Genomic DNA, 27,780 nt, shown 5'->3' on the forward strand with positions numbered 1-27,780 from the left:
AACATTCAAATTGAATCAGAAAAATACTCTAATTGGCTGATGTAGTACCATTAATTGACCATACTGACTAATTATTTCAATAATATGAGTTACAAATTCATGTACATTTGAACATGTACAAATAAATTATTATGATGCTGAGCATTCATTATTCTAGTCACTCTAAAAACATATTAAATAAACATATTAAATTAAATTCAACTTGCATATTAATTCACTTACCAGAAATTTTTGTTATATTGACAGTTTCTCCATACATCTTATGAGGTATATTTTTTACTGAACTTTTTTTTCTCACTTGAGAACAATTTAATATTTTTTTTAATAATTCAAATTTTGTAAAAGATAGCTTATTTCTATTTGTGTAAGTGGAAAGAATATTGACTTTTTTTTATTTTGGTTTTTGATTTATACTCTTCGGATGAAGGGTTCTGACATTCCAAGAGTTTAAAGACATAAATATTATTTTATGAGTAATTAAATAGAGCTATTTAATATTAATATTAAGCAAATTGAATTTATTCATTTAATAAATTACAGAAAGGAAAATATTTTATATTAGAATAACCAACTCTTCTTCACTTTCATTGTACCATGCAGCATCCCATTTTTGAAAACAGTTTAGATTTTAAGTCACAATATTCCATAATGTTCATGCGGTAGAGAAAAAGAAGTAGGAGAAAAGTTACTAATAAAACAAGTGAAACAATGATAAAGATTTGAAGAAAGAAATTGTTAGCGAATTGAACTGCAGCTCAAAATTCTAAACGGATAAAGCTGAAGGTATCAAAACTGTATTGAGAATACCATAAAGAGGCAAGGTCAGGCAACAATTGTCTGAAAAAGTTGCTGCTAAAAACATCTCGCATGAAAAATTACACACTAAATTAATTCCTTTCTTCTTATTTTGATAATTGTTCAATTTTTCTTTTATTTTTTTTCTACTTATAACTCAACCAATTGAATGATCATTAATGTAAAATGGAATTACTTCTATGACTGTAAATATGACACAACTAACAATAATATTTTCATATGGTAATCCTTTAACAATGTGTGCATGTGTGTGTGTTGAAAATGCCTAGTTTCAATATTTCTAGAAGTCCCTTTTTTTTGGTTTCACTTTGTAAGAATATTATAAGAATCAGTTAGCCTAACCCACCAAATTGGAAAACGGTGAACACATCTTCCCAAATCTTCTGCTGATTTGGAAGTCGAGAGTTCCAGCATTCAAGTCCTGGTAAAGGTAGTTACTTTTATACGGATTTGAATACTAGATCATGGATACCGGTATTCTTTGGTGATTGGGTTTCAATTAACCACACATCTCAGGAATGGTCAACCTGAGACTGTACAAAACTACAATCGTACAAATCATCCTCTGAAGTAATACCTGAATGGTAATTCCCGGATGCTAAACAGGAAAAAGAAAAGAAAAAATCAGCTAGCGTGTTGAAAATTACATTCACAGGACCACTCACTTAAAAAACTAAGTGCCTAAATTTAAAGAATAATTCTGTTTGTATGTTCAAGTCCAGAATGTAGTTAAATTTATAGATAATTAATACTAAGCTTACAGATCTATAATTTGGCATCAAATCTAGTTTATCCAAATTTGAGGATGGCAAAGAATAATCAATTGACATGTGTTATACTTCTGAAACTTACTGAAAAAAAATAAGAAAGAAATGAAACTTACTGTCATAAAATAATATAAATAGATGAGCACATGTAATGGATTACTGAATAACGTAACGCCATACCCTGCGATATGTGTGAATGAGCTGTACAAAACTTCAGAGATCATCTCCAACAGTGTGTTACTGCTAATGGTTGCCATCTTGAGGATATTATTTTCAAAACATAATGACTATTTAAAAATGGTATGTAATGCTAATTTAGAAAATAAAAACATTTTTTCTCTATATACCCCCATTACTTTTTTATAACTCTTCAAAACTGCTTAATCGGTTCCGTCACACCCTGTAGTTGAAAAGAAATAATGCAAGTGGGCAATTTACAGTGTGGATTGTTACTAGCTCAGTGATGAAGCTGACTTGTTCCCAGTAGGCTTCAGAAAATGAGTGAGTGGTGAATAATGCATGGGGATGTGCACTGGGTTAGGCAGTAATTATTAATTACATCTTAAATAGAATTAGGAATTCAAAATATGTTTAATTTTAAACAGAAGAGGATCTAACATAGATCTCAGAGGCAACTAGTAGCTCAGTGCTCACCTTGCTTATCACACCCTTCCTAGAATAATTTAAAATAATTTAAAGTTATGTAGGAGAGGGATATTCCATTATGCAAGAAATTGATGAAGAAATCTGTATGTCATTTTTGTATGTTGATAATAGTTTATCAGGAATTCCAAATTCTTGCCATCAAAAACATCACTTGACCACAAAACCAGTCTTCACCACTTACAAGCGTATTATTAGTTATGTCAATAGTAAACTCAGTGCTAAACTCCATGTTGGAGTGGTTGCACCTCTGCTTTTCATCTGGAGGTTCTACATTTGAGTTCCGATTAGGCATGGCATTTTTCACATTCCATAAAACTGATTATCAACCATCACAGTCTGTTGTGGGGTGTCATTGCTGTATAAATAAATTAAAATTATGATTATAATAGGTCATTATAAATCATGAGAATTGGTGTAGGACTACTTACACTTTTGAAGTACTTTTAATCAATCCACCCTGAATGCATATATACAGGGTGATTCAAAGAAACGGGAAATTAAAAAAATTAAATAACGTTAATGAAAAATTTTTTTTAGAAAATGAATTTTATTTCATGTAATTGTACAAATGTTGCCATTTTAGGATACATACATTTTAGTTTATTTTTTAAAGATGTCATCTTCTAGGTGACCTCTTCTACGTAAACACTCACGAAGTCTCTTCGTTAAATTGTTCATGGTTTGACGTAACATCTCAACTGGAATTTCCGCAATTGCTTCTCGGATCTTTGCTTTCAATTCTTTCGTTGTAGCAGGTCTGCTGTGGAACACTTTGCTTTTAAGGTGACCCCCACAAAAAGTAATCGCAAGCTGAGAGATCTGGTGATCTGGGAGGCCATCTAATGTCACCATTTCGTGAAATGACATGTTGTCCAAACAATCTGCGTACAGCTGCCATCGATATTCGTGCAGTATGTGACGTTGCTCCGTCTTGTTGAAACCAGGGTGTGTTAAGAATTGGTAGAAATCCCTTTTGTTGTTCCACAACAAAGGTTTCAAGCATGGCTACGTAATGAGCCGATGTCAATGTAATCGCAAGACTGTTGTCATCCTCAAAAAAATAAGGGCCTATAACACCGTAAGATGACATAGCACACCACACGGTCACTTTCTGGCTGTGCAACGGATGCTGGTGTAGCTGCGTAGGATTTTCTTGTGCCCAGTATCTGAAATTTTGCTTGTTAACAAATCCACTGAGGTGGAAATTCGCTTCGTCTGACATCCACAGTTTGTGAAACTCTTGTCAAACTCTTCGTTATCATTTATCTTCTGAAGCATTACATTACAGAATTGTGCTCGCACAACCGCATCGTTCGGTTTCAGTTCCTGGACGATCTGCAACTTGTATGGATGGTATTGCAAGTCCTTCACTAACATTCTTCGAACACTTGAACTATGCAATTGTAAAGATGCTGAGAGACGACGGATTGACCGATGTGGACTTCGTGTGACAGCATCTTGTAAAACTTGAACATTCTGTGGTGTACGGACGGTTCGCTCACGGCCTGGAGGTTTCTTTTTCATTGCCGTACCATTTTCCTCAAAATTAGATATCCATGTTTTAATTGCATGTGCTGATGGAACACGGTCGTGCCATCCCAGATTAAAATGACAGCGAAATTCTCTACACGCTCCCTCCACACTGTCATTGTTTTTGTAAAACACTTTGATAGCAAATGCACGTTGCACACCACTCTAAGGATCCATGGCAACTAAATGGCAGGTTAGGTTAGAGAGGCTGGTGCCACTTATCAAGTGGTACCAATCGCCCACGGCTACCAACACAACTTTCAAAATTTCCCCACAAGGCATTTCCTAATTTCTCCACTACTTTAGAGGAATGTTTATTATAATTCTCAATATAACATTAAAAGTGTTATGTGAGAGAAATCTGTACATTAACTTCAGTTCTTATTATTATACCAATTCAAATAATATTAACAGTATCTGTATGCTGTATCAGTTATTCAAGTGTGTGTATTTTCAACATTATACCCTAGAGAATTCCTGTATAAAACAAAACCATCTATTCCACATAATAACAAAGTGACTATGATTAGCGATTCTATAAATTAACATTATATCAGCAAAAGAAAGAAGATTAATAATTATAGATTGGACTCTGCAAAAATCAATCATTATATGGTTTATATCTATCTAAGGTTTTTCACTAGTAAATTGCCTCTTCCCTCCTTACTCTCAGCCAGCCCTAGGCTATTTGGCTTCATTAAATGAGGTTTATTCTGAAACAGTCTCAACCTATCTGTGGCTAAATACCTTTTTGCAGTTACTATGTAAGTACTCCCAGTATACTAGCACAATGATCTCTCTCCTTCATAGGATTTAATTATCTCTACACTCTCAGGGAATATATATTTTGGCATTTGATATCAGTTGTATAACAAATTCCTAATATTTCACTCTTTGGGGTGAAATTTGCTAGACATTCTTATCCAGGGCTATGGTGTATAATTATTTATTTTTCTTTTTCTAGGTCCTCCAAGTTGTGTAGATATATTTATTGATATTCAATAATCACATCAAAAAAGATAGACTTATATTGGTTGTACAGAAAGCCCACCTCAGAACACAAATCAAGATTTTTTTCTCAGTTCCATCTGTCAGATCTAACAATTTAGTATTAGCATTAAAAATAAAGGTTTTTAGCAGCTTCTTGACATTTCACTAATTGTCTCTTTTGCTTCATTCAAGCCGTTCGTAAACAAGGTATTTACCTTGTATTTACCTTCCTGCACGGATCAGTGGATGACTTGGAACTGGGAGTACAGAGAAAGATCAGAAGATTGGTGGAGGCTTATAATTTTTAATTATTGATACAGACTGTTCTGTGATTGTAAATATATGTTGTCATTCAGTTGCATCCCATCACATCAAATGATGAGTAGCACCTGCCATATCAAAGCCATAGATTTTCCTCCTACTACTTAGCTCATCATTAATAGCATAAGTGTTATGGACTGTATCCACATCTGTATGTTTTTTTTTTGTAAATAAAGAAGTTATTTTTTTATACCTGCATGTGCCTTGTACTTAAGTTGGAATTAACATTAAGTTGACAGATTTAGGCAAACAGCAATACCTGCATGTGCCTTGTACTTAAGTTGGAATTAACATTAAGTTGACAGATTTAGGCAAACAGCAAACTTGTTGACAGCTCTCATAAAAGCTTATTGGCTGGTAATATATTCTCTCAATGTTATGAATTTTATGCAAAGAGATCAGATTGTCTGATAGTTTGGCAATCAGCTGCTGTTTCTTACTTGAACTAACTGGAAGCCAAAGAAATTATATTGGATAAGGAATTTATTATTCATACATTAATTGACTTCCTCTACATCAAACAAATTAAAACTCACTGACATGAGGTCTGTCTAGAAAGTATCTGACTTTGTGCTGTAACTTTAAACGTAGAAGTGTCGTATGGGTTTGCTAGTGTTTATGAAATCGGTTACATAATTACCCTTGTGATCCGCATACTGGCAGGCCTAAAATGAAAAACTCCTGAAAATTTAGAATGGGTTGAAAGTTTTAAATAATGACAGTGCGTGAAATGAGGAAGAAAACTGTATATTTATCCCGTATTGTGGTAATTAGATGATTGATGATAAGGCAGTAAGGTCAAAAATACTTCTATCTTCAAAGTAATTCAGCTTAATGCAGCCGATTTGTACAGCTGATGATTGTTTTACTTAATATTTATAAAATATTAAGGTATATTTTTATAATTTCTAGCTGTTACTGTTGTGTTCTTCACAATAAAATTTCCTGTTATACCTAGTAGTAATGATCGTTGTGTATAATAAGACACATTTAAAAAAAGTCTTTTAACAGTCTATGCTTAAATTTCTTTAAATATTGAGAACTAACATCATCACTTCCAGAAAATGTCTCTAAATGAGAGGTTGGGCTTTAAAATTTTCATCTTTTTAACATTGAAGCTATAATCGCTGTAAATATAACATCTAACCTTTGAGGCTGTGTTTCTTTGAGGAACTAATAGATTAGTTGTGTACAAATAATTTTGAGTATATTTGAAAGTTAATTCTAAAATTCTAGGAAATGTTCTGTCTAGTACAGCATCTATTATTTGTGAATGTATGGATGGTATTTATTAAAACTACTGATTATGATTAATTCTTTTAGATGTTCTGATTTTATTACACAATTCATTTTTTGTATTATATTCATTCTGTGAATGTGCTCTTGTTACTATAAGTAACATTATAAAATATAATAACATTATTATAATATTTATTTTTTTGTTATAGACTGTAAGTCCAAGTTTTATTCCTGTAAAAACAATTCAACTATTAAATAAGATTACTGGATCTGGTTTAAGTGTTACTGGTCGATTTACTCGGTCACCACATCTATATTCTCCTGTCATGACATCAATTGAACTTTTATTCACCAACCATTCACCTGAACCAATTACGGAGTTGCAAGTCGGTAGTAAAGTTAGTATTATAATTTTTCTACTTTATTTTTATTTTAAAATGTTAAAAATTTGATATTCCATTTTGAGAAAAATACTCTTAAATGTACAATTATAAAATTATAAATATGAAATATATTTTTTGACTGTAAAATTTTCTGCTATTGAAATACAACATTTTTACAACTTTATTGTTCTATTAACAAAATAATGATATTAATACTGAGAAAATTCTTTTAGTTCTGTTTTCAAACATATGCGAGAATATTTCCTGAAGTTTTTACACATCAAGGAACTTTTCTGAAGTCAAGATCTAATTGTGTTGATCTAATTGTTTTTGCTTTATTCTGAAATATCAAATCATTTAAATTATTTTTTAAAAACCCAGGATGTTTTTCTAATGGAAATTCATCTTGGGATTTGAGTTTTCCCTTAGGTTTAATTCCTTTGACACAATAGTTTTGTTATTACTCTCTTAATGTATTAAAACAATAAGCACTTCAGAATTTAAGTAAAACTTTAAAGTGGAATGAAGAAATGAATTTATTAGAATAATGTAAATTAAACGGTCAGACAACTGACAAATTTTGTACTTTTGTAACAATTATAAATTCTGATATAAATTTAAGTTAAATTGAATTGGTGAATTTATTTGTATTTTATTTTACTATAAATTATTTGTTAAATGGATTTCGTAATATGTCGACAGACGATATTTTTTTTTTTAAAAAAGATAGAAATTAAATTAATAGCAGCATGATTCATTAGTTATCAAATTCCTTCTTAAAATAGAATGTTAAGAAACATGACATCCTACATGAAAAATGAGCAAACATTTTCTATACAAAGAGTGTTACATTTGTGCGAGTACACATACTCACACAGACTTGGACAATTCAGAGAAATAGTGGTGGAGTTAGATCTGTGACACCATTGGAAAGCGTCAGTTATGTGCGGTACTTCATCGTGATTAGATGAGTGTTGTGAGTATTAAAAAGAAAAAAAACTGATCAGGAAAATCTGATCAGTCTGAAGTCTGTGATTTGTACAGAATACAGGTATAAGAATTTGATATAAAAGGCCACTCCATAAAGACCTTAATGTATTTATCAGAAGATTTCTTATTCATTGATTTTTTTTTATAACCCTAAAAAGTATTATTATTGAAATTATAGCATGTTAAAATGACAAATTATATTTAAAATTAATTTTGGATTGGCCAATTCCTTACTATCATTAGTATTAATAAGTTATTTTGTTAAATTTTGATATATACAAGTAGTTATGTAATAGCGGTTGTATGAACTTAAGTAGACTAGTTATGGGACATCTGAGTCAAATATGTTTATTGTCATTTTAATTTATTTTTATAAGTAATTTATATTATCCATCACTCTTAGAAATATTTTTTGATGTATTAAGTTATTGTAATTTTTTTTGTAAAACTCGAGAGAAACGTAAGCAACATAGTCCTAGTATATTGTTTCACAAATCCCAACATAGTAAGTTTATTTTATTTGTCTATTAAAAAGTTATTCTTATAAAATTTTGTTTCTGTGTTTTATTTAAATTTGATGTTTTACATGAAGCTCACACTTTATATTAAAGTAGATAGATAATACATTTTATTTATATAGGTAGGTTTATATTCCTACCTATAATTCATAAATTCTTCTGTAAACAAAAAGAAGACTCGTCCAATAGTAAATACAATCTTTACCACTATCAAATTTTAAAGAATTAATTACTGTATTTAAAAAATAAACTTAAAATTTACAATTGGCAATAGTAAATCTCAATACATAGATCAATGTGATATATATTCTAATAGTGATACTGAGTTTTATTACTAATTTAACATTGATAATTAGCCTTTTTCTATGAATCATAAGACCTTGTCGATGGTGAGGGGGCTTGAGCACTCAGTGATTGGTTAACTGGCATTTCTCCCGCCACCACCCCATTCGGTCGCCCTAGAGCATAGACCAAATGTACCGTGCCAAAAACGGCTACTGTGCCTCTAAACAGATTAGCGACCTCGTTATCCTAAATGCTCCTAATGAGCTCCTATCTTGCGTGAGCGGTTAAGCTGGGCGCCGTACAGCACCCGCCTATGTGTCCCTACCGCTCACTTGTCACATTAAAACTAAATCGGGGAGGCGCACCCCTTGTTACAATTAAAAACAAAAAAGTACCTTAATAAAAAGACGGCAATTTAAACCGCCACGCCTCGGTCGCTGTTTGCCAGCTAGTGCCTGTCCACCATTAAAGCGCTTGGAGCTTATTGGCTGATGGCAGCCGTTATTTCCAGGAAGGTTTTCACCGACACGCTACAGGAATCAATAAATCCCCATTAAAATTAAACTTAAACTACCGATGACGGTTGAACATCGCAACCTCATCGAGGAACTCCCACACGGTCCGACAATGCGGCTCACGCTACATTGACTCGCCGTTTATGAGCGGCCAGTTTTCCCCCTGACCTCTAAGTTCCAGGGTGGCCCGGTCTCTGGCCCCCCCAAGAGCAGGGCAGTCGAACATTAGGTGTTCGTTCGACTGGACCTCCCCACAGACGCACAACTCATCAGCCGCTAGGCGAAACCTGAACAGATATTGCATCAAATTCACGTGGTTGGTGAGCACTTGGCCACCCGCCGCCCTTAAAAATGAATTTGAGGCATACCATCCCCCCAGATCCTGTATAAATCTATACAGAGATCTTCCCTTAGACGTGGTGTGCCATTCATGCTGCCATGCCTCCATCGCGAGGCCCCAAAGCCTCTTCCGCAGGCGGGAAATGGGCAACTGTTCGAAATTTAGACCCGGTGCATTGTAATCACCGTTCCGTTCCGGTTCTAGCCCGGCCCGAAACCGTATCCCAAATACCTCGGTTTCCCGACCTCTTCGCAACTTCCACATGGCTGCTCGAACTTTCACCACTAAATCGATTGGGAGAGCCTTTCCCAATACGGTAGTAGCCTCGTAGGAGGTTGTTTTGAAAACACCAGTGCATACAATTAAGGCTCTGCGCTGGGCACTCCTTAAATTTAGAAGCAGTGCTCTATTTCTATCCAACCTATGCGCCCAAACTGGCGCCGCGTATGCAATCATAGACTCGAAGACACCTCGGTACACTAAGTACATTTGGCGACCAGAAAGCCCGTAGTCTTTCCGAGCAATCCTTCTAAGTTTGTGCATCACAGAGACGGCGTCCGCCGCAAATTGTCTAATGTGGTTGCTAAAAAGCAACTTATCATCAAACAAAACACCTAGGTACTAATGAACCCTTACTCGGCTGATTACACAGCCTTTATACTTAATATGGGGGTTTCGACTGCATGATAATTTGTCTGCGCCCTTTAGAAGCATAAACTTCGTCTTGGGCACAGAAATCTTTAAGAGCACTCAGTGATATAGAGTATCTGGACAGAAGGTGCAATCATATCAAACAGGTATCTGTTGAGAGCCAGACTAAGGAATTATTCCTGTAAGAGGGCAGCAGCTCTTTCAGTAGTTGTTAAGGGTGTAGGTCAGGAGAACGGCCATATCAAATCACCCAATCTTTTGTACTGCACAGCTGAAAGCAATGGAAAACTACAGCTGTTTTATTTTTCCAAGAAAATTTTGCTCTCTGCATTTTCATGTAACAAAGATGGATTTTCCTTCCTTGGTAAAATATGCCGGAGATAAACAAGTACTAAAGAAATCACCAGAAAATTAAAAAATAACATTCTATGAGTCGAAGTGAAGTCTAAAAAAAGTTGGTAGATTAGAAAATTTAAACAGGGTAGGTTAAAAGTAGATGTAGTAGGAGTTAGCGAGGTTTGGTGGGAAGAGGAAAACAACTTTTGTTAGAGTGATTTTAGAATAATTAAAAGCATCAAATAAAGGGCAGGCAGGAGTAGGTTTCATAATGAACAAGAAGATAGGGAAGAGAGTAGAGGACTTCAAAATGTTTAGCAATAGAATTATTGTAATAAGGATAAGTTCAAAACCAAAGCCAAAACCTAATGCAAGCATTGGAAAAGGCAAGGAAGGAAATATTGTGGGGGAATACAAGCTGGGCAAAAGGAATGAAAGAAGAGATTGAGTTTTGCACAAACCATAATTTAGTGATTGCCAACACCCAGTTTAAAAATCATAATAGAAGAATATACACATGGAAAAAGCCTGGTGATACTTCAAGGTATCAGATCGGTTGTATCAATGTTAAACAAAGATTTAGAAATCGACTCATCATCTGCAAAGCATATCCAGGAGCAGACATTGATATCAACCATAATTTAGTAATATTGAAAAGTAGATTGGGGTTTAAAAACCTGAAGGAAAGCTGTCAGATGAATTGGTGGAATTTAGAGAAGCTTGAGGTAGAGGAGGTAAAGAAGATTTTTGAGAAGGACATCGCAAGAGGTCTGCGTAAAAAATAAGGTAGAAAATATAGAAGAAGAATGGGAGAATATTAAAAAGGGAATTCTTAAATTAGCAGAAGCAAACTTAGGCAGAACAAAGAGAACTGGTAGAAAACCTTGGTTATCAGAGGATGTATTGCAGCTGATGGATGAACATAGAATGCTAGTAATGAAGAAAGTAAAAGGAACTATCGACAATTAAGAAATATTATAAACAGGATGTACAAATTAGCAAAAGAATAGTGGATTAAAGAAAAGTGTTCAGAAGTGGAAAGAGAAATAATCATTGGTAAAATAGGCATAGCATACAGGAAAGTTAAGGAGAATTTTGTGGTACATAAATTAAAATCTAATAATGTGTTAAACAAAGATAGTACACCGATTTACAATACAAAAGAAAAGATCAATAGGTGGGTGGAATGTATTGAAGAGTTATATGGAACAAATGAATTAGAAACTGGTGTTATAGAAAATAGAAAGGATAGAAAACCCTTTCTTGACTTTCCAAGTCGAAGATGATGAAAAGAGAGATACAATGCTGAGATCTGAATTTAATAGAACATTAAAAGATCTGAATGACAGAAAGGCTCCTAGGATGGATGGGACACCCGGAGAATTACTGCACAGTGCAGGTGAGGAAGCGAGAGGTAGATTAAACTAGTGTGTAACATTTACAAAAAAGGGGAAGTTCCGTAAGACTTCAAAAAGAGTGTTATTGTCATGGTACCAAAGAAAGCAGGAGCAGATGAATGTGAAGAATACAGAACAATTAGCTTAACTACGCATGCATCAAAAATCTGAACTGGAATTCTGTACAGAATTGAAAGGAGAGTGGAAGAAGTGTTAGGAGAAAACCAGTTTGGTTTCAGGAAACGTTTAGTGACAAGGGAAGCCATTTTAGCACTCAGATTAATAGTAGAAGGAAGATTAAAGAAAACCAAACCAACATTCATGGTACTTATAGACTTAGAAAAGGCATTTGATATAGACTGGAATAAAATATTCAGCATTTTAAAAAATTTAGGGTTCAATTATAGAGATAGAAGAACAATTACTAACATTTACAGGAACCAAACTGCAACAGTAATATTTGAAGAGCATAAGAAAGAAACAATTATAAAAAAAGGAGTCAGACAAGGATGTTCCCTATCACTGTTACAATCTTTACATAGAACTAGCAATTAATAAAGTTAAAGAACAATTTAGATCCAGAGTAACTGTGCAGTGTGAAAAGATAAAGATGCTCTGATTTGTTGATAATATAGTAATTCTAACTGCGAGTAAAAAATAATTAGAAGAAACAATGATTGGCATGTAGAAACAAGTCCTACGCAAGAACTACCACATGAAAATAAACAGCAATAAAATGAAATTAATGAAATGTAGTAGAAATAATATAGATGGACCACTGAATATAAAAGGAAGAGAAAATATTATGGAGGCAGTAGAACTTTGTTATCTGGGAAGTAGAATTACTAAAGATGGATGAAGCAGGAGCAATATTAAATACCGAATAGCATAGGCGAAATGAGCTTTCAGTCAGGAATATAATTTGCTTACATCAAAAATTAATTTAAACTTCAGGAAAACATTTTTTAAAGTATTTGTTTGGAGCATAGCTTTATATGAAGGTGAAAGTTGGAGGATTGGAGTACCTGAGAAGAAAAGTTAGAAGCTTTTGAAATATGGTTCTATAGGAAAAAGTTAAAAATCAGATGAGTGGATAAAGTGACAAATGAAGAGGTTTTGCAGCAAATTGATGAAGAAAGAAGCATTTGGAAAAATCTAGCTAAAAGAAGAGATAGACTTATAGGCCACATCTTACAGCATTCTGGAATAGTTGCTTTGATATTGGAGGGACAGATAGATGGAAAAATTTTGAAGGCAGGCACTGTTTGGAATGTGGAAAACAAATTATTAGGGATGTAGAATGTAGGGGGTATACCAAAATGAAACAACCAGCACTAGATAGGGAAGCTTGGAGAGCGACATCAAACCAGTCAAATGACTGAAGACAAAAAAAAATTGATTAATTATCTTTGTGATTGATAAATAGATGCAGTGGCTGATTAAACAAACTTGAGAATGGGTTGCTGCTTTGCCCGCACGTGCGCGCGTGTGTGTGTTTCTGTGAAGTAATTAAACATTTTTACATACTGTAATGCTCACTACTTTTTTTTGTGCTTTTCATTAATCTATTTTTGTAGTGTAGACTATTGCTTCTTCAGCAATCTTGTCAAGTTCATGATTCTTATTTATTTTCAAAAACAATAAAAGTATAAATAAAAAATAATATAAAAACAGTACTGCTTTTATATGTAATAGATTCGTTTAAGGAAGAAATAGTGTACATTGTAAAAACAGTCCGTACTAAATGCTGAAGTGTTTTTACACTTTATTGAAAATCATAAGAAGTATAAATAAGTTACATAAATATACATTCTTTATTTATCTTGTTAGGATGCATTTTAACAAAAAAATTATCAGTTGTGTATGTATGTATGTAAATATGAATGTAAGAGTAATTTTTAAAACATAATTTTCTTTGTTATTAATTATATGAAATCAGTATCAGTTTTTTGTAATATTGTACCACCATTGCTGTTCCCTATGTACTTAGTAAAATAGTTAAGTACTGTCACCATTTGAATCCAAAATCAGTAGAATTCCAATTTCAAATAGTAAGTTTATTTATTATTTATTTTATTTATTATTTGTTTTAGAACAGTTACTTTTTACATGTGCATAATTTTGGTTATATGGAGACACATCAGACTGTCATCTTAATTTCTGTAGATTGATTGTCTCAGATGCCTTTATTGTTTGGGTTGTGTGAAATTCAGAATGGTTATCAGTATATTAACCATAACCTGATATGGTTATCAGTATACTCGTGTAATAGACTATTCATATTTATTTTTATTTTTTATTTCTTATTTATATGCACACATATTTTTATTTAATAATTTTGTGAACACACATACATGCGCATGTGTGTACATGCATGTGTTTGTGTGTGTGTTAACTTGTGTATTAATTAATATTAACTTGTATATTAACATTAAATTTTGTTCAAGAACTGAACAATATATCTTCTTGCTATCAAAAGCAGTTTTATTATATCGTGTTGGCTTTTAAGTAACTTGATTGCTACTTGTTAATTTCAACAGGAGGTTATATTTGGTATTATTAACTTTTTTATTCTAAACAGTTACAAAATTCATGCTGTCATCATTTTTTTTATTCTTATTCTTAATAGGTTATACTAACTAAATGTTAGTGGCATCTCTGTTGTCATCCAGATAGTACTTGGCCCAATTGCAGTCTGGCTTTGTATTTTCTACACATACATAAAATTCATTCCAAAAGGTATAGTACTGAACGAATAGCTGTTAATAGGTATAGGTCTTATCGGCTAGAATAGATAATGAACTTCATTATAATTAAATATTTTACGCAAAGTAAATCATATTGGTTTATTTTATTTGTTTTTAGAATCTTGGGAGCAACATGGAGATTCATGATTTTGCTCCTGTTTCATTGCTGTCACCAGGTTCTACAGCAATAGGAACAATTGGTGTTGCATGGAATGATTCAACACAGCCAGTCACATTTCAGTTAATATGGGAGGAAGGGAATGCACAAGTGACAATTAGAGCACCTGTTGGTGAATTATTAAAACCAGTTACAATGCCTGAACATCTCTTCCTAAGTGAACAAGGTAAATGTTTCTTTTCATAATTATAAATACTGTACAATGTAATTATTGTTATATTTACAGATTGATCCTATTTTTAGTGAAATACATTCCTTAAGCATCATTTAGTTTGGATCACAGTCCGAGTAAAGTGTAATTCCATAATGGAATAAAATTATAGTTAAATTTATAACAGCGAAATTAATATTGAATTTTTTTAATATGTTATGTTTTTTGCCCTATTTCAGCAGTTTTTAGAATTTTTTACCTTGCATTTCTTAGATTTATTCTTCTATTAGAAAAATTTACACAATAAATTCAGTTGCTGTCATTTTAAATAAGTTGAATAATAAACTGAATAAACAGTGCATATATTTTTACTTTTAAACCCAAGAAAGATTTAATAAATGTTAACTCAAATTTAATTATAAGTCTTGTATATATTTTAACATACTACAGATCTTCAATGCATCCTGACGTCCGTAGGGAAAGACACCCACCTTCTGATGTTCCTGGTGTTACTTGAGGTCTTTTAATGACCCAGTGTTACTTGATAGGTTAGGACATGTCACTGGTGATATGTACTACTTTAAAAATAATTTTGGACATTACTGGTGGCCTATAATAACATTTTACCCTAAATTTGAAAGCTAAAATGTTATCATAGGCCACCAGTAATATCAAGAATTATTTTTAAAGTGGTATATCACCAGTGACTCAAACTAACATCTCAAGTAACTCCCTGGTCCTAAACTGTATTTCCAAGTATTACCACATTGATTTTCTGTATGTTACTTTTATTCATAGCACTAAAATAGTTTACTGACCACCGACAAGCATGAGTAATTTATAAAAAGGCAAGGAATGATCATCCCCATCTCTCTAGTAGATAATCCCTGAGGAGCCTAATCTTTTATACTGATTTTAATATAAAATTAAAGAAATAAGAGGTATTATTTCATATAAGTACAATGTGTGGAAAAAAAATAATTTTTGTTTTTATCATGTTATCTATACTGATAATTTTCCCTTAAAAGTAGTTTCCCAAAGACACACTATGCTAGTGCTTCCTCCAATTTTCAAAGCATTTATGGAAACCATTTTTTCTGTATAGCTTTAACTTCATTTAGTAACTTTTTCTTTATTTAATCTATTATAAAAAAAAAATAGTCCATTAAATGTTCTGTTAATCGGTGGGAACAAGTTAAAATCACTTGTGCCATGTCTGAAGAATATGAGACTGTGGTATCAATCTAGTGTTATTTTTGGCTAAATAATCACAAATTATTAGTGAAATTGAGCTGGACTGTTATTGTGGTACAAAATCCAAGAATTGTTTGTACAATTTGTTGTTTTTTTGGATTGTCTCACATAAATGCCATAAAAATGTTAAGGAGTTCTGTTTGTTTACTGTACAACCTTGAGATAAGAATTCTAATGGAAAACATCATAATTGAAAAAAAAAACAATAAGAATAACATTAACATTTGATCTAACTTAGCATGCTTTTTTCGGTCTTGATCTTCAGAAAGATTCTGTCGTGATAATTGGAAGCTCTGTTTCACCAGCTCAAGTTTTTTCACCTGTTATGATATGTTTCAGCAGTATGATATGAGTCATCAGCGATGTCAGCTAACAATTGTTTTGTATTGTTGCTTTCGTTGAAAATTAAACATTTTTGAAAAAATTTGCTGTTATAGTTAATATACAAAAAACATCTTATCAACCATTGAATTCAACATTTGCAAGCGCCTTTGCATAGTTTTTTTGTATATTAACTATAATTATATACTTATATCAACGGGCCATGCTTAACAGAATTGTTATAAATTTGCTGCTACTCATTTCATACCCAAAATATCAGTCAAAATTGTTTCAAAAAAGCTACCCACTTCAAAAATTACCCAAAAGTTAATAAATCCTTGATGTTAACATAACATCTTTACCAAAAAGTCCTCTCTAACAAACTCAAGTGGAGTGCCACTTTAATCCACTTTTATCACAAAATTTAATGGAAATTCTTTGTTGTACCATTTGCAAATGCCTCTTGTAATATAATATATCCCAGATACTTGGCTGACAAATTTGAATTACACTCTAATTTGGCTGAAAGTAAACCATACATATTATATATATTTACTGTCTATATATATAGACAGTGCTACCATCACGTGGGAATATATGAATTCAGTTGAAAAGATATAACACACATAATTAAAAAATTCACTTTATTTTTTGATCGCATCCTTATCTCCCAGGAGAAGACACCCACCTTGTGACAATTCTGGTTGTCACACCACCCCTTCTGTTTATAGCCTTGATGGGCTTTATCAGAGTTCTGATACATTATCTCTGATGCAAATGCCTCAGTAGACATTTCCATCAGTGATTTTAGGTCAGCTCTTGCCTTTGCTATAAGCTTCTTCAGACATCTTCACTCTTCTGTCCTACTTCACAGCCCTCAAATATTTAACAGAGGCGCAATCTACATGCCTAACTCCTAACATAAAAGAAGACTTATCACAGTTAAACAAATTTTAACAAGTTATACTGTGATGATAATCAACTTATAATTAATTTGAGTCTATATAATATCAAAGAACTTTTACTCATACTACAGAAAATTGTTGATAGCAACAGCATTAATTTTGGCCTGAAACTTTCTCAGGTGCATTTTAAACAAATGTAGAAATAAACAAAGTGGGAACTCTTTCCAAATATCCAGTCATTCCAAGTAGATTCCACAGACTTTAACTAACTAAACCTCCAAGCTGGTCTGCTGTTGAGAGAAAGGTCAATACTCCCAAAATTGACCTTTGAATGTTACAGGGTCACTCTCCCATATCGCAGTTCCATCATGAGTTCCCTATGTCTGTTCTGGTCTGCTTTCAGAAAGTGAAGTCAGTGACTTTACCCTTCCATATACAGCTCCATCATTTAGGAATGAACATCTAAATTAACCAGGGCTCAATGCCAAAATGCCTTCCTTGGTGAAGTATGCGTCCAACTGGGTCCCTAGCTACCAGAGCAGCTACTTAAATTATTAGATCATCAAAATCCTACAGCAACTCTGCAGGGCCAGAAACCTTAGAAATTCTGCAACCATGCTTCATCCTCTATGAGTTTTCCAATTTATTCTTAAATCCAGAAAAGAATTTATCCCTCAATTTCTCTAACAATCCTAGTACATCCATATTTTGACTTGGGACAAACGTAAAGGACATGATCAGCAGTGTCAGCAACATTACAGTCTGAACCAAGGCACAGGTCCGAACCAAACCTAGCCAACTTGTCGCTAAAAACACAGTCTCCAGACAGAAATTGTGTAATATGTCAGTTTGCAAACCACCTATTTTTTGCCTTCAAATCCATTTTCTTCAGTGTTGTACAAATCCATAAGACAATCCATAAGTTTGCGAGATTTCACCCTTCTCCCTTGCAAAGTTTAACATTCTGGAAAATACCATGTGTGTAACGACCATCAGAAGATTTATTCCATCTAACTGCCAAGATAAAAACCTAGGTCAGTTTCCTGCTGATGCCTGGAAGTGAATTGGCCTACTTTCTTAGCATCATAGTCATATGCTTACTGGCAAGTGTATAATGTGTTTTCATACTAGCAGTAATAAATACTGCCTCTTGTTAGACAGTCCTCTAACCACTGATGACTGACAACAATGGAAGACATTGGGTTCTCAACAAAAATATCCCTATAATCTTTACAATGCACATAATGAGGCCAGACAGATGCAGCAGACAGAATTATAGCCTCACAAACACTTTTATAAACTACACACATTATTTTAAAATTCAACCCCCAATCAGGATAGACAACTGTACAGACATCAAAGAAAAAAATCACTTTACTTTTTAGCAACATACTAAAAGTGCTTCTTGAATTGAAGATTCTCATCAAGGATAACTCCCAGATATTTTTGAAGCAGTGCATACCTAATTGGAAGGCCTACAAGCTCATTGCATATCAGCTAACCTAACTTTAAGTTGCATCTTGGTGGTCTTCTCAGGATTGAAAACCATCTTATGCTGAAGACTCCATAACCTGATTACCGTACAAGCCTGGGTTACACTGAACTCTATCTCACTCCTCGAATCTCCTTTATTCAGCGGAAGCAATGATGCAACATTCACTGGTTAAACTTAACCACACCAAAGAGTTGAATCCAACAACCCAGAGGAGAGATCCTAATACACTGCCTTGCAGACAACTTTTTGTTTTCATCTTCCTACCTCCAAGTCACTGCATGAAGAACGATTCCTTTGCCACTAAAATAACTTGATCTTGTACTTGCAGTGCAACACTGATCTTATCTTGCAGTGCAACCACACTATAATTGATCCAGAGCACTTTGATCTTAGTCAAGAGGCTGAGAACAATAATTGATCCAGGGCATCCTGACGCCGTAGGGGAAGACACCCACCATGGCAACAGCTTTGGTCACCATGCCACCTTCTCCATACCTAGCCCTTACAGGCTTTACCTGAGGTCATCTTCAAAACCTCAGCAAAAGACATTTCTCAGCCTTGTTCTTGCCTCAGTCAAGATGCCACCAATGCAAATGCCACATGTGACATTAGTCTCAAACAAGTCTAAGTAAACAAAAATACCTACCCAAATACAAAATAAATGAGTTGAACATGCAATATGTAAAAACAACAATGAAACTACAGAAACCAAACCAACAAAAACTTAGCAACTATAAAACAAAACAAAAAAAGGAGTTGGCACCCTAAATCCCCTTTGGCAATCCTTTCTTTTGCCAAATAGTATATGAAATTCTCAACTATTATCTCTTCGACCTGGTTATGCCAATTGACATGGAGATCTAACACCGACCCGATAATATCAAGCTGACAGATAATCTCTCTGTGCATCAACTCATACTTGCAACAAACATACAGAACATGATCTATACTGGCCAGTTGTTTGTATTGTGGGCACATTCCTGAGTTCACCAAGCCAAATCTCTGCACCCTGTCCCGGAAAGTGCCATGCCCAGAAAGATATTGCATCACTGCTTATTCAGGTGTACGCAAGAGGCTCCCTGCAAACTAACAACATCAGGAAAGAGATCATGCATATAACATCAGCCCTCAGCCTCATCCCATCTGGTCTGCCACAAAGCATTACCATGTTGTTCGATTCCCCAAACTTTGTCAGAAGTTAACTCACCTAACTTGTTGGCAACATAACATTGTTGCCGCTCTGATGCAAAATTGTATGGTAGCCACCCGCTACTGTTAAAGGTATAAGGCATTGAGCTCTCAACAATATGCCCCGATAGCTTTCAAATTTTAGCCTATCCACTCAAACAGGTGCCATATATACCATAATTGTTTCACAGATGCCCTTATACAGGATACTCATGGTCTTAAAATTAAGACCCCAGTCAGGATTGATCACTTGTTGAATACTATATAAAAGGTGCTTCTTGAATTGCATTTTCTCCTTGAGAAACCTCAAGGTACTTTTGAACCTGAACATATTTTATGTGCTGGCCTGCCATCAAAACATGAACCTGCTGCCTCACTGTCAAACAGCCTTTGAGAGCTTCACAGTGGTCTTCTCCTGGCTGAAGGTCATCTTATGTTGATGACTTCACAGCTCAAGTACCCTGCAAGTCTTGAGTGGCTTGGAGTTCAACCTCCCTTCATGAGCATCCTTTGATCAGCAGGAGCCTATCATCAACAAAAGCCACAATGCGACACCCACTGTGCAACTCCAACCGCAGAAGAGATTCAAACTCCACCAACCACAAAAAAGAACCCAACACACTGCCCTGGGGACACCCCTTGGACAGCAAATTGCCTACCTCATGGCTACTCCTGTGGAACAGGGCAGCCATGAGGCACCTTACATACTAAAGAAATCTGATTCCATTTAGAGACCAAGAAGTAGTAGCAAACACAAGGAAGCCGTTTACCAAAAGATGAATATGGCATAGAGATAGAGATAGAGATAAGATAAAATTAAGTTTAAAAGAATACAAAGAATTGGTTACAAACAGCAAGCCCCTTCCTAAAATGCTTATTAATAAATTAGTAGTCACTGCAGTAAAAGTGTAATACATACAAAAATCTTTCTTCTGTTCAGCTGCTTGCTAAAATTATTTTCTTTTAGGGCTAACTAATAAACAAATTTTTTTGAAAGATTAAAATAATTAATGGAATAGAAATGATATAATAGTAAATTCTTAATAATAAAACCATTTAAAAGTATTTATCTTACATTTTATTTTTTTTAGAGATCTATATTTTTACCATAAAAAGAAACTAAGGATATGTGCCGGAAAATTAAAAAATAATTTACAGCATAATTCCATTGTCTATTTATTTATTTACAGCATTTACAAATTACATGATTATTAAATCAGAATGAAAGACAGATACGTGCTCTGTCACTAACGTTAATTAGCTTAATATCTCATTGTTTAAATTAAATTAATTGAAAACTTAATTTACTAAATAATTTATTTATTCTTTGGCTCTTGATACTACAGGCAAATTGAAAGGAATGAATGAACATACAGCACAACTAAACACTGTTGTTCGTGATAATAAAGTGATTACACAGAAAGTTGTTGAGACGGCTAATGTTTCTTCAGTCCCATCTACTGATCCTCAATATCTCAGGTATAGTAAACTCATTTACTTCTTTACTTTACCATACATTTAACTTATGTGAAATTTGATGTAAAAAATATTTCATGCAACTACATTCATGCATTTGGATTGTGCTGGGGTATTTTAGCATTACTGCTCTGTTTCATTGTTTTTATCATTGTAATTTAACAATTTTATTGTGACAGCTGCAGTATTTTGTTTTTATAATTTCTTAATTTTCATTCTCTTAATTTTTGTCTACTGCACAAAGACTTTTAATCTGTATTTTATGAAAGATATTTTAATATTAGTTTACTTACAGGAGGGTAAATTATTTCCATCATTTCAAATTGTTTTTAATTCATTCACCAGTGTCAAAGAGCATTAGTCATTGCAAATTATTTGTATCAAATAAACTTGCTTGAATACATAATTGTACATGCATTTAAGTGTCACATTGATATTGCCTGAAGATTGCTCTGGTTAAATAGTATATCTGCAGAGGTAGGCATTGACTACATCTACAACATATCAAGCTTTCTTTTATCAACCACCTTATTATCACTAGTATAACTACCATATTGCATGTAGCTCTACAGTAAAAAAAGATACAGTAGTCAGTAGTGATCACAAAATGATATTGATAGTGCCTTCCACAATAAGAATATCATTTTGTGATCACTACTGACTACTGTATCTTTTTTTACTAAAAAAATAATGTGATGTCACATTCTATTTTGTAGCCACTTTTAAAATATTTTTTCTTAGTAATTTCCAATTATTATTTCTCAGAATCATGGCTTTTAAATTATGAGAGAAAGATTATTTAATACCCCTCCCCCCTCCACAACAATTAACAATTAAATAAAAAATTGTTTTTATTTTGTACAATGGTTATCATACACTACAGCCATATGCCCTATATGTCTCTAGCATACTCTTTAATGTGTTTAAAGGAAAACTTATTGATCATACATTTAGATGTACAAATATCAGAAGAGTAGTTGGTAACTAACTATAGGAATTTTATCTTTCCTTTGTACACACTTACATTCTATTATCAATGAAATATTGTAGAAGTAGAACTACAAACCTGTATGGCATGAAATTTATTTCCTTCCCCCCCCCCCCACAACATTTACAGTACTACAAATTCAGTTTACATACTTCTGTTTTAATGTACAATATTGTACTACCTTACAACAAGCATATTTCCTTTTATTTATACGCTTCAATTGCTGCTTATGACTTTCTTCAATGGTTGTATGACTATGATGTGGAGGAAAGAAAATAATTTTTTAAAAATATGAAAAGCCTTCTCAAGACATTTGAAGATTGTAATAGTATAAAAAATGCAGGCTTAGGAAAACTAGTTGCCCAAAAATTAAAGTATTTATAACTTTCACCTACTGGCATTATATTACTGCCATCTTTATTTTAACTGCAACATCTAAATATTTAATGAATTCTCTTCTTCTTTTATAGATGATAAATTTTTGTTAGTTCTAATCTGTTTAATTACTTTTTATTATATAAGAGTTTCTATTGTAAGATATTGTGTATGATAATTAATTTTTTTTTAGATTTGGTGCTCAGACAGTATCGTCAAAGTCTTTAGTTTTGTTAACTATAAATCGCCTGCAACAGTCTGTGGAATTAACAGTAAACTGTGAAAAGATGGTTATTGGTTCTATGCTGCTAAATGAAGTAAAGACTGCATTACAAAACATTTAGTAATACTGTTGAAGCAGAATTATGTTATGATTTTAAACATTATCTACAATTATATTAATAATATTCATGTTGAAAGTGTGCTAAGCTGAAATATGTACTTCAGTTTTAAATATCATTTATAAGGGTATGTAAATTAAAGAAAGAAAAATATATTGATATTTTTTTTTAAATAATTATTTACATAGTTTTTTTTTAGATTTTGATTATTTATTTTTTTATGTTAGAGAAATATTATGTAAAATCATATTATTTAAGTTCTACATTAAAGTTTTATATACACATTCTATATTCAGTTTTATACACGCATACACACTTGTGTAAAATTTTTTAATTGCTAAGCCAAGTGTTATAAATAAAACATATTTTAAATTTACTTAAAAACATTTCAAACTGCCCTTACAACAGACAATCTGTATTGGCTGCGCATACCAACAGTGGGTTTTTTCAATTAGGCAGACATGTATTTAAAATTTGATTGAAAATTATGTTAGATTTGAATTGTGCTTGTTCATTTAGTAAACATTTGTACATTTTTGTGTATTTATGTATTCTATAATGTTCAAGTATATATATTAAGAAAGTTTTTTTTTGTATGTGTACATTATAAAGGCTGATGTTACTGTTGATGGATTTTTGTCTAATATGTTTGGAAAATACTCACTGTAAGCTATAAAGATACAATGTTCATTGTAGCTTTCTTTAATAAAAACTGTGACCAATGACTGATTTAGAGCATTCTGCAGTCAAAAAAATTCAATTTTTATATATTCCAAGGGGCAGTGGTGCTTGACAAATCATGTTCAGTGCATACAGATTTGTTTTGTTTGTTATTGTGAAGCCATATTGTATTCAAACCTTTTAAAATTTTTAACTATTTTTTTCTGTCTAGGAACATATCACATTATATCCATTTGTGTGTGCCAGCTATTTTATAGCACAAGTAGTTTTCTAGGCTTGAAGATCACCAGCATCCTACCTGAAATATTTTTATAACATATACAGTCAAACCTCACTTAATAAGCAACTCCAAAAACAAGTGATTCGCATAATGAGCAAAACATGTAAAAAAATGACTCCCTTAATGAGCAATGTTTTGCAGAACGAGTGACGAGGAGACATCAAATCCTGCCTGCATCTTGGCTATCTGTCTGTGTTTAGCACTCATTCAGTTAGTATCGTACTGTCGCTTGTAAAAGTTGTATTCAGACACAATATTGGGTATTTCTTTTTAGTGCAAAGTTTAAGCATATTTACACTTTATCTCCAAAGAAAATGTCACAAGAAGACATAAGAGAAGAAAAATCACAGTAGAAGTCAAACACCAAGTCATTGAGAAGGAAGAACAAGGTATGAGTGTGGCTGACCTAGCATGCACATTCAATCAGTCTACATCAATGATTTGCACTATACTCAAAAACAAGGATAAGGTTAAGAAGATGTCACAAAAATGTCTATACTACAGTCACATATTTTGGACAATGTTGAAAGATTGCTTCTCATATGGATCAACGAGAAGCAAATGCAAGGCAACACTATTAACCAAAACATAATTTGTGAAAAGATAAAACTAATTTTTGCCAACCTCATTAAGAAGATGCCAGAATCATAAACAGACGAAGAAGAAGAAGAAGCATTCAAGGCAAGCTCTGGTGGTTTGAAAAGTTTAAGAGAAGAACCATCATCCAACACATTGCGAGTCACAGAAAAGCAGCAAGCTCTGACATAAAGGCAGCCAAGAACTTTATCAGCATATTCAAGAAACTTGTAAATGCTGAGGGTTATCTGCCACAGAAGGATTTTAATTGTGATGAGATGGGTCTCTTTTGGAAAAACATGCCCAAGTGAACTTATATTACATCAGAGAGAAAGACATTAACCCACCAGGTTGGTCTAGTGGTGAACGTGTCTTTGCAAATCAGCTGATTTGAAGTCAAGAATTCCATTGTTCAAGTCCTACTAAAGGCAGTTACTTTATATGGATTTGAATACTAGATCATGGATATCGTTGTTCTTTGGTGGTTGGGTTTCAATTAACCACAATCTCAGAAACGGTCGACCTGAGACTGCACAAGACTACACTTTACTTACACTCATATATACCATCCTCATTCATCCCCTCTGAAGTAGTACCCGACAGTGATCGCCAGAGGCTAAACAGGAAAAAAGAAGAAAGAGAAAGGCATTGTCGGGCCACAAGCCAATGAAAGACTGTCTCACACTGTTGTTTTGGCAAATGCAAGTGGCAATTTGAAAATTAAACCAATACTTGTTTACCACTGGGACAATCCATGAGCCTTCAAGAAATATAAAGTCCAGAAGGGCAGGCTAAATGTCATGTGGAGGTCCAACAATAAAGCTTGGGTGACAGATTACCTTTTCAGGAATTGGATCAATGAAGTATTTGGTCAGTCTGTAAAAATATACCTGCTTGAGATGAATTTGCCACTCTGTGCCTTGCTTATTATGAACATTGCTTGCACATTCTCCAGGCCTAGACGATGACCTTATTGAAGAATTTAAATTCATAAAGATCCAATTCCTCCCAACACCATTCATTTATTGCAGCCCATGGACCAGCATGGGCTGCAGCATCTCTCACTCAGAGAGTTTTGGAAAGACCACTTTCACATCGTTGCCTGCCTTAAGATGATTGACAAGGCATGGGAGGGGATCACCAAGAGAACTCCTTATTTCCACATGGAAGAAGCTTTGGAGAGCAATGTTGAACTGAGCCAAGATTATGGCTCTTGCTATCCACCTCTAGCCCCATAATCTTGGCCAGAGACAAAATCTCATCATTGGTTACAAGCTCTACAGGCACTTGCTCAAACCTCTTGAAGTCGCATTTGACAACACTGTCTGGCCAAAGCTTCTTCCTTGCAAAAATAAGGAGTTCTCTTAATTGGTGATCCCCTCCCGTGCCTTGTTGATCATCTTGAGACAGGCAATGATGTGAAAGTGGTCTTTCCAAAACTCTCTGAGATTGAGATTGATTCCTTCATTTACCTCAGCTAGAGGTAGATAGCAATGACATCAATGAGCTAGTGGAAGAGAATAGCCAGGAGCTGCGTTCTGTGTCACAGTTAGAAGTTGTGAAGGAGATTTCATCAGAGAAAGAGGAGATAACTACCTCAGCAGACCAACAACCTTCCAGTGAAATAAGGGAGATGCTGAAAGCATAGGAAACTGTTGTATCATACATTGAGAAGCAAGATAGTACCTATGTGTGCTACAAATTTATTTAATTATAATGCTGTGTCTCATTTTTGCTATATTTTGAAGCATAAGCAAAAAAAAATGTGTTTAGACTACTGTGTTATAAAAAAGGATGTATTATAAATAATAAATTACATTATGTATTATAATTCGTTATATTATATATTTGTTTGAGTATATATTTTTTTCAGAATAGAACTCATTATCCTATTATTCATTGATTATTATGTTAAAAATTGTTTCACTTAACGAGTGTTTCACATTACAAGTAAGATTTGGGAACAAATTATGCTTCATTAAGGGAGGTTCCGCTGTACTCACAAACAGCAAATATGCTTACAAAATAATGTGCTGTTATAGATAATAATAGTGATACCATCTTATTGTATTAAGGCAACAGAAGACGACATGAATAATTTGCAACATATATAAAAGAAATATACCATTAACAAAACTTTAAAGCAGAATTAAATACAATACATAAATAAATTTTAAATGCAATAGTTAGCACCAAATGGTTGGTTATTGCTGCATATTCACTGATATATCCCTAATCAAGGTAAATAAGAATAAAAACATGATATGTTGGGTAAAGTTAACAAAAAACACAGCTCGTATTTGCCAAAAGAAATTGGACTTTAATGAGAAAGAAAACAACTGAACTTATGTTAAATCATAACCTTAAAAACTAAAAAGAAATTATGAAATTAACATAACTTAATGATACATAAGAATATCAACTGTATCAATATTAATATATAATTAATAATAATAATATCAATAATAATATTAAAATGAGATTTACAATTATATACTTAGAAAAACAAAACATCAATAAACATAGTATGACTGGAAAAATATTGTATTACAGACATAAGCTGTAATATTGAAAAAATTAACAATGAACAAATATCATTAGCTTAGAAAAATAAATTACAGTAAATCTTAATTATTGGCACTGGCCTTTTCTAATTTATGAACAACAAACTTAGCATTAAATAATTCAAACATGTAATTCTAGTTTAATGAAGAAAAAGGTCACAATAATATTCTAGTACAAAAAGAGTTAATTACAATAATCAAATTGAAATAAGTAGTAATATAATAGAGTTCAATTTTATTAAGTAAGCTTTCTTGAAAATATAATATTACAAAGTCCTAGAACATAACTGCACATCAGGAGTAATTTTCTTTAGATTAATTTAAGAGAAGTAATATGAGTTCGGTTCATGAGTAGATAATAATTAATCATTGCGATTAACAAATTACATTAAACTGAATGATAGAGTCAAGTACAATAAAAACAAATTGTAATATGTTATGTTAATTGTAATAAAAAGTTGCACATGAAATAATAACATAACCTTATCTAAGTCACCTGTCGTGACTGTACTTAAG

At 33.1% G+C, this 27,780-nt stretch overlaps 1 protein-coding gene across 2 annotated transcripts in view; it reads left to right on the forward strand.

The window, feature by feature from the left end:
- rb (adaptor related protein complex 3 subunit ruby) overlaps positions 1-27,780 on the forward strand; it is a 179,014-nt gene that overhangs the window by 134,874 nt on the left and 16,360 nt on the right. The window contains exons 18-21 of one of the 2 annotated variants that reach the window (XR_012758107.1): positions 6,539-6,727; positions 14,610-14,835; positions 21,330-21,462; positions 23,016-23,290. Coding sequence is in view for 1 of the 2 variants with exons in the window: in XM_075377954.1 (XP_075234069.1) it covers positions 6,539-6,727; positions 14,610-14,835; positions 21,330-21,462; positions 23,016-23,166 (699 nt within the window). In the remaining variant the exon portion in view is untranslated. Of the gene's footprint in view, positions 1-6,538; positions 6,728-14,609; positions 14,836-21,329; positions 21,463-23,015; positions 23,337-27,780 lie in introns of those variants that run through there. The other variant, XM_075377954.1, reaches the window with a different exon arrangement.

Source organism: Lycorma delicatula, chromosome 1 (genome assembly GCF_047948215.1).
Source record: "Lycorma delicatula isolate Av1 chromosome 1, ASM4794821v1, whole genome shotgun sequence".
Taxonomy (NCBI): Eukaryota; Metazoa; Arthropoda; class Insecta; order Hemiptera; family Fulgoridae; genus Lycorma; species Lycorma delicatula.